General features: G+C 41.2%; 1 protein-coding gene across 9 annotated transcripts in view; it reads right to left on the bottom strand.

Moving 5' to 3' along the window:
• LOC119966499 (partitioning defective 3 homolog) overlaps positions 1–15,999 on the bottom strand; it is a 939,848-nt gene that overhangs the window by 392,252 nt on the left and 531,597 nt on the right. For all 9 annotated transcript variants that reach the window (XM_038798290.1, XM_038798285.1, XM_038798283.1 and 6 more), the window contains 2 exons: positions 3,707–3,846; positions 291–419 (listed from right to left, as the gene is read on the bottom strand). In XM_038798290.1, coding sequence (XP_038654218.1) covers positions 291–419; positions 3,707–3,846 — 269 coding nt within the window. The remainder of the gene's footprint in view (positions 1–290; positions 420–3,706; positions 3,847–15,999) is intronic.

Below are 15,999 nucleotides of genomic sequence, written 5' to 3' on the forward strand. Positions count from 1 at the left end.
TTAAAAAAAAGCAATGAATTAAACCTCCGCAAAATGTTACAAATATGAAAAATGCTGATCAAGTGTGAAAGTGAATATCCATTTAAGGTGTTTTTGCTTTCATCTAGCTTTAAGAGCTGTGGTGAAAGGAAGGTTCTGGAACTGTAATGTGGCGACAAAAAGAATAATCCCCCCCCCCCCCCCCCCCCCCAAAGTGGAGACAGAGTCCATCAAACAGCAAACATTCCAAAACACACAAATATTTCAAGATTATTAACGCATTTCTCTGGTTTCCCAGGTGTTCTACGCACCAGTTCCCGGGGGAGGAAGGTTTCTTCTTGCCGGAGAACCAGCAGACTGACTGTGCCACCCATCTTGGTATTCCTCAGCAGCGTGACCACTTCCTCTTGTATTTTTCCGGTTAGATCAACGCCATTTACCTGAAATCAAACCAGTGAGTCAGCTTTAACACACATCTCCAACAATACTACAAAGACAAGATTTAGGGAGGCCATGGAATGGAGTGAGGTTAACAGTCTGATTGTTGAATCTGCTTCCAGTATTAGGTTTTAAAATTGGTGATTTTACTCGAAAAGAAGCTACTTCTGGAATACAAGTTAAGGTTAAGATGATTCTCACTTCTGTTTCACTCCTTCAACACCCATTACATGGAGGCCTTGCTGACCCCAAATCACACAGCCATCAGCTGCAAAATTAAGATCCCACCCTGCAGTATCTATGAACTACATTCTATATTGGCAGCATCTCAACCTCTCATCAACTCTGAATCAGAGTTCACTGCTGGTTACCTTGACTAGAAATCAGTAAAATATTGGTTTTGTGTTAAGCACCTGCCGCTGCAGCTTTATTACAGCTAATTTCCAAAACGGGAACGTTAGACAGAACCAAGTATTTCTTAACTTGCAACCTCTCATGAGATTAACAGAAATTCTACAGTTTCATACTGTTATATTCTTTTATGGAAAGAAAATCCTGTCACAGTCCTCAAAGGAATCACTTACAAGTCTAGCATGTTTTTCACACAGTGGCTTGAAAACTGTTAATAATTAAAACGAGCTGTGGCAGTTAAAGTACCCACTATTTTAAGTGCAAGTTTTCTTTTGCACCAGTCTCCACTTAGCATGAGTTTTATAAAGATATTTTTCCATTTGGTAACACGTCATGGGCAATCCCTCAAAACAGCAATTGCCAAAGTAGAAATCTGATTGGGAAAACTCGGGTTTCTTTTCAGTTGCACCACTTCGAAATGATTTATCCTCTCTTTGATTTTCAGCCAACTCCCTAAAAACTGACAGGGTAACTGAACATGCCATCAGCAATGCCAGCTGTGTGAGGTTCTGCAGGAAAACTAAACTGGATCGATAGCACATTGCTCAACAAATTGAATTTCTATTCAAATTATATGGCAGAACCTTGCCCTAAAATCGGAAAGCTTTCCTCTTTAAAAACAAAAAGTATAACAAAAAAATCTTTCACGTTTAATTTATTCTCTTCACAGTGATTTCTGAAGCCCTCCAATCTTCGGAACTGCTCCAGGATAACCTTGAACCTCCACCAAGTGAAGGAAAATTCAAATTGCAAGTTGGATCAGAAATCTCCTTCTACTACAAACTGGTTTTCCTGAGAAATTTGAGTTAATCCCTTCATAGACAGGTGGCTGTTTTTGAAGTTTGCTTTGTGGCTCAATTTTTTAAATCTATGTATGCATGTCTGTCTGATTCCTGAATTCCACCAAGCCGAGGTGAGAGTTCATAGTCCTGTAAGATTCCCTCATTTTACAATGCTGTGATGCCATATTATAGACGAAAATGAGTGTGAAGATATATTAAAAATTGAAAATTGCAGCTGAATATAGTCACCCTGCCCAGTCTCACCAGATCTATTGGTTCCTACTTTCATCGCAAAAGTTAGGGACTACTATTGGAAGGACAATTATCATGAGGAGACAATTTCACAATGCAGGAGAAAGCTGAAACCATACTGCCTCCCTTTGGCAATCTGTGACCCTTTGTGGGAGCTGGAGTGGGGCAGCAGTTACGAAAGCAGACTGGACAAGAAAGGGATTGACACATCGACTAAATGGCTAATGAGGCAAGGAGAGTTGTGGATTGTCTAACACTGGGCAATATTAATGCAGAGGAAGGAGCAGTGACAAGAAAACCAAGAAGTGGAAGAAAAGAGTAGAGGACATGACAGAAAATAAAAACAGCAAGCAGGAATTTGGGAAACAAGAAGAATAGGATAGCTGACAGTACATTGCATTATACATTCAGGTAAGTTTAAAGAAAATCCTGTAGAGAGAAATTGTGCAAAATCATAAGGAGAATGCTTGAAAACAGTTCAATTGTTCCTGTGCTTTTTATTCTTGGCATCTCATTCATGCTTATTTGATGGTTGTACGCTTTATAGGCAATGCAATATAGAGAAATAGATTTAGATTGAATAGATTTAGCACAGAAAAACAAGGGAAAGTTGTGATTTACATGGATAAAATATTCAAAATGCAAGAGTTATATATCATTCTATACTGTATACACTTCTGATGAGCAGCTGATGATTTACTTTGGATGCACAGCACAGTTTACAGTGCTATTCAGTAACAAGTAGTGGTTTGAGGTCAGTAAACACTTGGCGAAATATTCAGTGCAAAGGGGCACATAATCATGTGGGCACAGTTGTGTTGTGGTTATGTCAGGAGAATAGCAAGCTAGAGGCCATCACTATTTGACACAACTGACTTCAGTTTTAAAAAATCTGGAAATACAAGCCACTGTCAGAAAAAAAAAGTGCTTCATTGTAGATTATGGGATGGGCGTCTGTGGTCAGTCCTTCCCTGGTCAGGCCTATATATGACTGAATCCCAAACAAGGAAGGCTGACTTTTAAATATCTGCTAAATTGGCCAAATACACTCAGTTAAATCAAACCATGATTGCAGTCAAGTCGACTCAACCATCACATTCTCAGGACAAGGAAGTGCTGAGGGTTTTTGGCAAAGGTTGGTATCATGACCGGTGCAGGCTTGGGAGGGCCGAAGGGCCTGTTCCTGTGCTGTATTGTTCTTTGCTCTTTGATAACCAATGTTAGACTTGCCAGTAGTACCCACATCAAGAGAATGAACAGGAAATAACATTCCCAGCTCTATAGATTGTTCTTTGGTCAGAAAAGCAGCGTTTCACTGACTAGCAATACAAGTGCGGATTTAATTTTAAACATAAGCTGGAAACTAACAGCCCATTTGGTTCTTTCTATTGGTAAGCAGCTTAAATAAAAAGCTTTCTTTTAAAATTTGTTGTCATCGGGTCTTTTTTACTCTGTAGCCCGTACCACTGCGAGGTTATATTTTGTTTCAAAGCTAAAGCCCTCTTACGAGCGATGCAAATTAAGTTTAATTACAACAGAATGTAAAGGACAAACATCTCTTTTTTTTAAAAAAAGGAACATCTACCAGTACACACCTGCATTAAAATGACAAGCTACAATCATATAATACACGAGCCAGCACTGCAAAACACAAAGTTGGTGAAAGACAATGTGGCAAGCGTCCCAGAGCAAGCACACTTGAATTCCACAACCCACCGTGGACATGCTATTCCAGTACATTAGCTCCACCTACAGAATGACAAGCATGCTTGATGTTCACCCAGCATTGATTTATCTTGCTAATCTGTGTTTAAAAAGTAAACTAGTGTTTGGCACCCACTCACCTCGAGAAGTCGGTCTCCTGCCTTTAGCCTGTCATCTTGGATAGCTGCACCTTTTGGGAGGATGTTTTTAACATAGATCGGTGCTGAGCCACCAACAGGGACATCGCGTGATGTGATGCTGAACCCGAGGCCTTCGGGACCTGAACGCAGAGAGATGGAAATGTTAATTTCACGCTTTAGATGAAAGATAAGCAAATGACCAGACGTAATTAAGTAAAGATAGGAACACTGGATGGTGGAACAAAACATTTCTCGCTTAAAAATAAGTACTGTGATTTCTTGGACTGTGCGAAAGCCATGCATTTTTGCAGTACAATCTCTTTTGCACATTGAATGACTGGAAAGCGCACAGTGTATTGTTGGCCTTAAAGCAGAATTCAAAATGAAAATTTCAGAACAAATGCAAAAAAAAATCCAGAAGCAGTTGGAGGCTTTACTATTGTCTGCGTTTGCTAAATGTCAAACGGTTGACTTTTACTCTCAGACTTCATAACATTACCATGACATCCTGCTTACATTATAACATTATAACAGGTTGCCAACAATCTTTTACACTCTGAACAAATGTCAACAAAGCTGCAAAATATCAATAATCAATCATTATAATGCAGTTGGGTCAGGCAGTGGCACAATTTCTTTACACATCTACGATCATAGGTTCAAGTCCTGACAAAGGTTGAAATGCCAATCATTTGCTTTCAGTGTAATCACTTTATCCAGCAGTCAGATGGATCATGAAAGAAACCTGAGCAAACATGATTGGTGGCCCTTGTTACCGCAGCCACCATTGGCCAGATGCAACTTTGCGCAGCGTACCCTCTAGTTTAAAATGAAATTCAAAATTAGTTTTTTTTATGTGGATGAGATGAGGGATAGGAGGCTAACACTTAGAAGATTTCTTTGTGAACAAAAGGAAATCAATTAAACAACCTTTTTAAAATCTGTAGATTAAATAGTTGTTTGGTAGAACAAGACTAAAGTATTGCTGTAAAAGGACATTGTGTCAAAACTTTTTGTCTTACACTCATCAGGACAGATTTTCCAAAATACCAATTCTAAAGGGAACAACAATTTCTATTACATGAGAAAAGAGTGCTGATTGGTTGGCAAGTGGACTCTCACTGGCAGAATCACTGTCATTGAGAATGCACCAAGGAACAGTTAACTGCCAAGCATTTATTTAAATTCAAACCAGGAAGGTTGACTCTTGATTAGTCCAGTTATTGCCACGGGGAATGAACCAGGGAATGGTTGTCAGCCAAGCCTTTGTTTAGTTAAAAAATGTGCAATGCATATGCTTGTTCTTTCTGTTTGTAAAGGACAGAGCCCTGTATTTTAATACATGTAGCTGCTAGCACACCTACGTGAACCACACAGAGTCCAACTGATTATCTTAAATTGGTTGTCAGCACTATCTTAGCATGATCAGGATTGGTTTTCAAGTGCTGTCCAATCATTGAATGTAATGTTGGACAGACAGTTTTGAGTTTTGCAAACACGGGCTGGTTGGGTATGGTCAGTGCTTTGCCCTTGTGAACACTTGACAGGTTGTGTGGTGTGATCTGATCCACCAGTTACGAGGACCTATGACCTATATATGACCATATATGACCAGCAATGGGGCTGGTTTAACTCACTGTGCTAAATCGCTGGCTTTTAAAGTAGACCAAGGCAGGCCAGCAGCATGGTTCGATTCCCGTACCAGCCTCCCCGACCAGGCGCCGCAATGTGGCGACTAGGGGCTTTTCACAGTAACTTCATTGAAGCCTACTCGTGACAATAAGCGATTTGCATTCCCCGGGGCTGGTTTAGCACACTGGGCTAAATCGCTGGCTTTTAAAGCAGACCAAGCAGGCCAGCAGCACGGTTCAATTTCCGTACCAGCCTCCCCGAACAGGCGCCGGAATGTGGCGACTAGGGGCTTTTCACAGTAACTTCATTTGAAGCCTACTCGTGACAATAAGCAATTTTCATTTTCATATACCTGGAAATACACTGGCACTGAAATTCATGTACCACATTTCACATGTGTGTCATAGGCAGAACATCTCATTAGCTTGACAGCATCCTGGTGGAGGAGAAAACTACTAGTGTTGCTACTGCATAACAGCAGCTTGATACAGCAGCTTGAAACGGTTACCTTCACCTGTTGCTCAAACTTGAGACATCTTACCACTTGCAGGGTAATCAGAGGTACAAAGAACAAAGAAAAGTACAGCACAGGAACAGGCCCTTCAGCCCTCCAAGCCTGTGCCGACCATGCTGTCTGTCTCGTCTAAAACCTTCCACACTTCCGTGGTCCCTTTCCCTCTATTCCCATCCTATTCATGTATTTGTCATGACTGGGTACTTTTCAGGGCTGAAAGTGGTGGCCTTAGGCCTATTCACGAGTTTGGCAATATACAGCAAGCAATGATTTGAACAAAGCAGCCTTTATCCTGCAGGATAGCTTTGATGTGCCCTATTTCAGCATCATTCTTGAAAGGTGAGTAAATGGCTAATTCTGAGGTTGCCAATATGATTTTATATTGCATGGAACTGTAGGAGTCCCAACGTGTATATTGACCAGAAGAGAGTTTTCAGAACATCCACTGTAATATTTCTCAACGGTATGTTGAGGAAAGGGAGTTCAGGTTGGCCAATCCATTTCAAAGGTGAATTTGAGTGCAGGGTGGAACTGTTAAGGTGCATCCAACTTTCGAGGGCATTCTGCAATTGGCAGCACTTGCTAAACAATCCTGATTGCGCTAAGAATTATACTGACAACCAATTTAGGATTACCAGTTGGACTTGCAGTGTGGCCCACTTGCATGTGCAAGAAGCTGCATAATTCACACAGGGCCCTCTCCTTTGCAAACAGAAAGGGCAAGCACTCATTGTGGCTTTCTAAACTTAAAAGCTTGGCGGGGTGGGGGAAGAGAGAAGACAGCTATTCCCTGGTTTATACCCATCATCATCATCATCTCGCTTATTGTCACGAGTAGGCTTCAATGAAGTTACTGTGAAAAGGCCCTAGTCGCCACATTCCAGCGCCTGTTCGGGGAGGCTGGTACGGGAATGCCTTGGTAATGCCATGACCAGATGACCCACTTTTTGCTGAACTATCCTAAGCAGCTCTCCCCAGCAGATTCAGTTGTGAAATCCTGTCCAGTAGGTACACTGCCTATTTGAGTCGCTGGTCGTCTCTTACTTTTTTAGAAAATTATTCTTCATCACAGTCCTCTTGTGAATAGCTGGAAAATGAAAGCAGCTCTTGTTGCAAGATTTGGTGCCAAAAGCACATACAAGAAGGATGCTTCAAGTGTACGTTCAGGGCACGTAACCTGCTCTCTGCTGCCACTTTTGGTGAGAAGACTGCACACAGCCTCATTCCTTTTCATACCCGCCACAACCCACCTGCGGGTCACAATCCGCACTGTGGAAACCCTGAAATACAATTCTCTTCTCATGCAGTATAAGTGAGTGTTTCTGCTAGAATTCATATGCTTGTGAATCGGACCTGATGAGTTCAAAAAGAAAAACTTTGACAGGATCTCTCTTTTACCAGAATCTGCTGATTGTATGAATGTTGAGACAGACAAGCAGTTAAATTGGAGGGAAACGGTGAAGGTTAAATAAGATTTGAAAACGATTGATTTTGCCCATTAGACAGGTGATGGATAGGGGAAGGGGAAGAGGGATAGTGAAAAAGGTCTGGCAAGCATTTTGTGGCAGTAGAAGTGGGAGGAGTACGAATGATATCAAATAGGCCTCAACCAGGAAGGGATTTCAGTCAAAATTTTCCAGCACTGTCATCCTGTTTTAAAATATGTTACGCAGCTTACATTATAAATACAAATTTGAAAGCAACAAATGCTCTGCACACCTCAAAAGATCTGCCAGTTAAAAAGTTCACAGGCTGACCTTTCTGTTAGACAAATGAACGTCAATTACCTTGCATCATGGCAGGTAAACATCTCATGTTGACTGAAATGGATCAGTGACCTTATTCAATAATTAGAATAAATACACACATTTCTGGAAAGATGATTGCTTGCATGAAATACCAATGAGAAACTCAAATGCCTAGGGTGAGTTGGTGAGCTAACTAAAATTAGGAACAGGACTCAACATGCATTAATCTACAGAAAAATACAGTCACTATCACAGCCTGTTCATAGTAGATATGTGGGACATTTGCATGGCATCTAAACACAAATTAATCTCCATTCAAGTTACATACTATTAAGTATATAGTCAGTTGGTGCTATTTCAACCAGTTATTCTGTTAATACTGTAACTTATTTTCAGTTAAAAATATGGCTCTGGATTTCAACTGAGACCCTGAAGTTGGGGAAATTCCCTTCACCATCTGGTACCTGCAGAACTCCGAGATGAAATTAATGTACGTGGCAACAGTAAAAGGGAAAGTTGCCAGAGTCCCAGATGACCATAGGCTGCTTTCCCCTTTGATGGGAAGAGCTGACTGGTGGTGATGTAACCCGAGGTTCACCACACCTCAGGCGAGGGGCAAGGTCGAGACGGCGGGGCCTTCATGAATAACCTCTGCCAGTATGGGAATTGAACTCGTTCTGCTAACCTCGCTCTGAATCACGAAACATCGCAGTTTCACGTAACAACTCGCAATTCTATGCCACCTAACATGGGGAAATATTTAAAAGTTATATCTTTTTTTTCTTTCAAGGGATGTGAGCATCACTGGTTGGGACAGCATTTGTGGTGCATCTCAAAATGCCCTCGAGAATGCGGTGGTCAGCCACCATCTTGAGCCGCAGCAATCCATCTGGCACAGATACATCCACAGCTGGGAAGGGAGTTGCAGAATTTTGATCCAGCAGCTATAAAGGAACGAAAGTATAGTTCCAAGCCAGGGTGCTGTGTGTCTTGGAGAGGAACTTGACGGTGGTGGTGTTCTTGTTCTCTTGTGTCTACTGCCCTTGTCCTTCTAGGTGGTCGTGGCCATGTGTTTGAAATGTGCTTTGGTGGGTTGCTGCAGTCAGTCTTACATCTGGCACGCAATGCTGCCACTGTAGGTCAATGGTGGAGGGAATGAATGTTTAAAGTGGCGGCTGGGGTGCCGATCAAGTGGGCTGCTTTATCTTAGTTGGTGCTGAGCTTTTTGACTTGGAGTTGCACTAACCCAGGCCAGTGAAAGATATTCCATCACATTCCTGGCTCATGCCTTGTAGATGAGGGACAGGACGTAGTGAGTCACAAGCTGAGTTTTTGCCTCAGAATCCGTAGCCTGTGAACTGCTCTTGCAGCCATGGTATTTATATGGCTCATCCAGTTAAGTTTTTGGTTAATAGCAACTCCCATGATGTTGATGGCTGCGGATTCAGTAATAGCAATGCCACTGATTAAACATAAATTTCAGGAAAGATGATTGCTTGCATGAAACACCAATGAGAAACTCAAACACAAAGAGTGAGTTAACAAAAATTAGAAAGAGAGCTCAAAGGAGGAAATTCCAGAGATTGGGACTGAGGCTGCTGGAGGCATGGTCGCCAATGGTGGGCAATTAAAATCAGGAATGTGCAAAAGACAAAGAATTGGAGCAGCAATGAGTTGTAGATCTGGAAGAGGTTATATTGTTAGAGAGGGTAGAGTCTATTTTAAGTCAAGGATTCGGGGTTTAAACCCAAGGTGTTCCTGAATTGCAAATCAGAAAGCACAGGCGTGTGGGCGAGGACGGTTTAATATTGAGCTATGAAATGGTACAATAAATAGCCGGAAAGCATGAGAGAAGCTAGTTAAAGCAAATTGGGACAAAGTTGGTGCTGTAATGACACATACCCAAAGGTCCTCCTACTATTACGACAACTTGCAGCTTTTATTATTATAGCACCTTTAATGTAATAAAATGTCCCAAGATGCTTCCTGAGGGGAAGCCGGTACAAAATAATGGAAACCCTAAAAATGATATTTCACGCTTGTAGTGAAAGTTCCCACATATTGGAGGATGAGAGAGTGATCAACATAATATCCATTTTAGAAAACAGAATGGAAGGTAACCCGAATAATTACTGGACAATTAGTTAAATACATAAGGCAGTCAAAACATTGGTACCTTTGAGTAAAAGTGAAGTGACAAAATATTATAGCTGCAGTACAGGAAGCCACTTAGTCCATTTTGCCAAGGCCAGCTCTTTAATTGAGTCATCCAATTAATTGCACTTACCTGCTATTCCAGAGGTCAAGATGGAATGCAAACAGAACATCTAACATAGATTTCAGAAAGAAGGCCATGCTTGACAAACCTCAAGATATTTTTGAAGTGATCATAGACCCTGTAAGATGGGGCATATCCAATGGATGAGGTAGCAGTCCTTTTGCACACAAGCACCCACAAACAGTAATGAAACAAATGGCCACGAAGGGTGGAATGGCCATGCTAAATTGCCCCTTACTGTCCAAAAGGTGAGGTGGGGTTAGTGGGATATGGTGGAGGCATGGGCTTAAGTAGGCAGCTCTTTCCAAGGGCCGGTGCAGACTCGATGGGCTGAATGGCCTCATTCTGCACTGGAAATTTTATGATAATCTCAGTCCTAAATGGTCAACCCAGTAGCCTGAAATTGTGAAGTCTTGTTCTGGAACCCCAGTCAGGGGAAACAACATCCCTGCATCCAATTGTCCTTCAGAACTCCATATATTTCAAAGAGATCCCCTCTCATTCTTCTGAGCTCCAGTGAATGCAATACTACTAAACACAGTCGCGCCACTTAACACAATCCTGCAATCCCAGGAATCATTCTAGTAAATGTTTGCTGCATTCCCTCAATGGTAAATGTATCCTTTCTTAGACAAGGAGACCAAAAATGCACACAATGCTCCAGGTGTGGTCTCATCAAAACACTGTACAGCTGCAAAGAACATCCTTGCTCCTGTACTCTAAGTGCTTGCTGTCCCCACACACTTCTTTTAGTGACTGGTGAACAAGGACTCTTGTGCCTCAACATTTCCCAATCTATCATCCTTTAACTAATACTCTGCCATTCTGATTTCATTCCAAAGTGGCTAACTTCACATTTATCCACGTTATACTGCACCTGCCGTACATTTGCCCATTCACTCAACTTGTCGTCCCCTCACCACTCACATTCCCACCAAGTGGCATGTCGTCAGGAAACTTGGAAATATTGCATTTGGTTCCCTCATGCAAATCATTGATGTGTATTGTGAATAGCACAGGCCCAACTAGTCACCAGCAGCAATGTTGAAAAAGAACCAATTATTCCTATTCTCGGTTTCCTGTCCACGAACCAATTCTCAATCCATGTGAAAACCAATTTTCAATCCATGCAGTAATAGCTCACATGCAGTACTGGAATAGTATGTCCAAGTTGGGGCATCACATTTTAGGAAGATGTGAAGGCTTTGGGGAGGGTGGGAAAAAGATTGGAGAATGGTTCCAGGGATACGTTATGAGGGTAGACTGGAGAAGTTAATGCTGGTCTCCTTGGAGATTTGAAAGGTGTTCAAAATCATGAAGGAGCAAGACAGGGTATACAGTAAGAAACTCTTCCCATTGGTGGGATGGCCAAACACCAGAGGAGCAGGCAGCACGGAGGCACAGTGGTTAGCACTGCCGCTTCACAGTGTCAGGGACCCAGGTTCAATTCCGGCCTTGGGTGACTGTCTGTGTGGACACTACCCCGTGTCTGCCTGGGTATCCTCCGGGTGCTCCAGTTTCCTTTTCCCATTCCAAAGATGTGAAGATTAGGTGGATTGGCCGTGATAAATTGACCCTTAAGTGTCCAAAGATGTGCAGGTTAGATGGGGTTATGGGGAGAGGTTGAGGAGTGGATCTAGGTAGGGTGCCCTTCCAGAAGGTTGGTGCATGCTCGATGGGCCAAATGGCCTCATCCTGCACTGTAGGAATTCTATGGATCTACGACACCAATTTAAGGTGATTGGCAAAGAGCAAAATGAAGAAAAGCTCTTTGACTCAGGTAGTGATTAGGATTTTAGGCTGTGGCGAATCTAGTGGAGATAGATTCGCTCCTGACTTTGAAAAGGGAATTGGATAATTATCTGAAGAGCAAAACATTACAGGACCAGGGGGAAGGAGTGAGGAAGTGAATGATAGAAGACTCATAGAATCAGGAGTGGGGGAGTTGCTCTTACAAAGAACCAGCATAGACACAACAAGCTAAATGTTCTCTTTCTGCATTGTAGCCATTTGATGTCCAAAATTGCAGACGATATTAAAATAGGAGACACAATAAATAATTCTGAGCACCGGAGGGGATATCGGTAACATGGTGAATAAAAAAAGAGACAGGTAAATTTGATTCAATTAATTTCAAATGTGAGCTGATAGATTTCTTGCATTCATTTATGGGATGTAGGTGCCCCTGGCTAGACCAGCATTTATTGTCAATCCCATATTTTTGCAAATAAAAATATTAAACATGGAATTAAGGAAAGCTCAGTGATGTGGAAGAGCAGAGGCTTTTCAGGTTCAAGCACCTTTGGGTAGATATACCATGAAATAGTCTAGGTATGTTTGGTTTTGTGGTAAGTAGTATAATATAAATATCGATGTGCAAAAGTGAATTTACATAAAAGTTGATTAAGATGACGAGTACTGTCAGCACTTCCATGCAATAAGAAAGCAGTTCAAGCAATCCTGCTCTGAAGAAATAAAACCAAAGACATTAAAAAATAATGTTTTTATCAAAATTGAGGAGATTATGGAGATATGGAGAGGAGATATGGGCGGCATGGTGGCACAGTGGTTAGCACTGCTGCCTCACAGCTCCAGGGACTTGGGTTCAATTCCGGCCTTGGGTGGCTGTCTGTGTGGAGTTTGTACTTTCTTCTCGTTTTTTGAAGGCAGGCAAGAATCCTGAAGTAAGTGTATCCCACAGACCAAACTCGCGCCGGAATGTAGATTTCAAAATTATTGTCGAATGTGCTGTGCAAAGCCTAGATATAATCCTCCCTATGATCATCCAAGGAGATCAGGCTGGGTTAATAAAGGGCCGGAATTCATGTAATAATGTCAGGAGGTTATTAACTATCATTCAGACCTTTCAAAAGCGGGTGTTAGATGGTTTAGTGATCTCTTTGGATGCAGAGAAAGCTTTTGACCAGGTAGAAATGAAGAAGTTTGGGATGGGAGGGGGGTTTGTACAGTGGATACAAGTGCCTTATAGAAGTCCACTGGCTGCAGTTCTTACTAACAGTTATAGATATGATCATTTTAGTCTCCGGCGAGGGACTAGGCAGGACCATTATCCCCATTATTTTCACAATAGCGATTGAGCCCCGAATGGAGGCAATTAGACAAGGTTCTTAGGTATTTGGGCTATTCAGTGGAGGAAAGCAACATAAGATTATGAGATACATGAATGACATGTTGTTATTTGTATTGAAGCCGGACATTTCTTTCGCTATTATTATTAGCATGATAGGTAGATTCAGCCTTTTCTTGGATTATAAAATGAATTTTATGAAGTCTGAGTTGGTGCTATGTCTTTTCGTCCGACGTCATTTCGTCCAACGACACTTCGTCCACGTCTTTTGGTCCGCACGTCTTTTGTTCCAACGTATTTTTGTCCGATGATTTCTTTCGTCAAAGACTTTTTGTGACTTGTTACGTTTTTTTGTCGGATGATTTTTTTTGTCAAAGACTTTTTGTAACTTGTCTTTTTGTAACTTGTAGCACTCCACTCCACTCCCCACATTAACTTTTTGTAAATAGAAATCTTCTCTAATGCACATAGCAAGGTATAATATGCAATAAAGGATTTTTATTACCGGTCTCTTTCCTTTAACGAGCCTCGTTAAAGGATAGTTATTATCGTTCTCTTTCCTTTAACGAGCCTCGTTAAAGGATAGATATTATCGTTCTCTTTCTTAATTCGCCCATCCCGAAATGGCAAAGTTCATTGTGTCAACGAAGAGTAAACGGAAAGTAGCTGATGGAAATAACTATATCTACGATTTTCATTCGAGCAGTCCAAACCTAGGAAAAGAATACTGGAGATGTGAGAAAAGAAGCGTTCGGCAGGTGGAGCTCATTTGAATATCTGGAATTTAATCAAAACTCTGAAGGAAGAGGAAGGGTTCATAATAGGCAAAAAGGCTCAAATTCTTCAGGGAGATCAGTCGACTTCATGTACGCGATATAAGAAAATAACTGAACGCATCAAAAGATTGGTCATTGAATATGATTCTACAACAAAAATTGATTTCTTGAGGAATGTTGCTTAGAATTTACATCAATTTTAAGTAATTTCGGGAATTTTAAGTAATTAGTAAACTTTTAGATTTTTTAACTGCATTTTTAGATTTTTAAACTGCATTTTTCAACTTGCATTTTACTTGCATTTTATCAATTAATTTTAGATTTTTTAACTGCATTTTTAGATTTTTAAACTGCATTTTTCAACTTGCATTTTACTTGAATTTTATCAATTAATTTTAGATTTTTTAACTGCATTTTTAGATTTTTAAACTGTATTTTTCAACTTGCATTTTACTTGCATTTTATCAATTACTTGAATTTTAGCAATTAAATTCACTTGCTGTATTGTACTTGCATTTTATCAATTAAATGGTTTTATACGGAGCTAATTTGTAATTGGATAATTGGACGAAGTGACGTTGGACCAAAAGACGGGCGGACAAAAAGACGTTGGACCAAAAGACGTGGACGAAGTGTCGTTGGACGAAGTGACGTCGGACGAAAAGACGCGACACGGTCTGAGTTATGCCTCTGGGAAGGTTTAGAGGGAGACCTTCTCCTGTTGCTAATTTCCCATTTAGATGGTCCCACTCAAGAGTTTACTTTTTTGGGGTATTTTTCTTACACCCTCTTTCAGACTTTTGTATGGGGTCAACCTCCCCTTACTTGCATCAATCAAGTAGGACCGACATCGTTGGTCCTCCTTACATAGGACAGCACTGATTGAGATGAATGTGTTGCCTATGTCCTTTACATATGCTGCCAATCTTGCAAGAAAAGCACAGGAACAGGCCCTTCGGCCCTCCAAGCCTGCACCAACCATGCTGCCCATCTAACCTGAAACCTTCTACACTCCGGGGTCCGTGTCCCTCTATTCCTATCCTATTTATAATATTGTCAAGACGCTCCTTAAATGTCACTGTCGTACCTGCTTCCACCAGCTCCTCCTGCAGCAAAATCCAGGCACCCACTACCCTCAATGTAAAAACAACTTGCACATCTCCTCTAAACTTTGCCATTCATACCTTAAACCGATGTCCCCTAAGGTCCGAGATGAAATTAATGGGGCGCTCAGTTCTTTTATATGTTGGGAGGGGGGTGCCGAAAATTCAAATGTATCAGGTAATTCCGCATCTCGGATTCATACGAGAATGGAGCAGTTGAGGGACCTTCCTCCATTTGGCTAGATATTGAAGCTGGCCAGTCTGTGTACGCTTTACAGATCCTGCTGTTTCTCAGGGATTTCAAGGCTGTGCCTGCAAATATGAAAATCCTACAAGCATTAAGACTCAGAGCGTACAGGGTGGTCCATGAGCTGGAAGAGTGATCTAATTTAACTTCTGCTATCGCTATCACTTCCATTCAGGGTAATCCGGATTTCCTGCCAGGTCATATGACATAGATTCGATATCTGGAGGAATAGAGGTCTTTGTAGGCTGGGTGATATGTTTAGTGGTGCTTCCCTGTTATCTTTTGAGCAACTTTGTCAACAATTTGATATCTCAATATACCTCTTTTTCAGATATCTACAACTCAAGAGGCTTTAGCCTTAATAAGATATTTCTGCATCTTGACACTAGTGTTTTCCTGATATCTATCGAGCCAAAGCAATAAATTAGCAAATTTTATGACATATTATGTTCTAGATCCTGTGTGAATATACTAGAGATTCTTCTGTCTTGGGGAAAATACTTCACAGTTAATATTGATGGGAAGACTTGGGACAATAGATGAGAAAATGCCAATAGAATCACAGTCTGTGTTAGAACAAAGGAGACTCAGTTTAAAATATTGCATTATCTGTATGTCACGCCAAGGTTAAGACACAGGTTTGACCCCGTTGTGCCGAAAGTGCAAAGTAGTCAAGGGAGACAACATTTATTTGGTCCTGTACCAAAATTAAATCCCACTGGTCTGGTGTACTTAAAGTTTGGGAAGATATTCAAAATGGTCTTAGAATTTGATCCTTTGTTCTTAAATCTGGGGGTCCTAGATAGAAAGATAATTGACGCTAATTTAAAAAGGTTGTGTAATATCCTAACAACTGCAGCATGGAAAAAATATCCTTTGTTCCTAGATTAGCAATAAATCTCCTTCA

This window comes from Scyliorhinus canicula, chromosome 5, assembly GCF_902713615.1.
Source record: "Scyliorhinus canicula chromosome 5, sScyCan1.1, whole genome shotgun sequence".
NCBI lineage: Eukaryota > Metazoa > Chordata > Chondrichthyes > Carcharhiniformes > Scyliorhinidae > Scyliorhinus > Scyliorhinus canicula.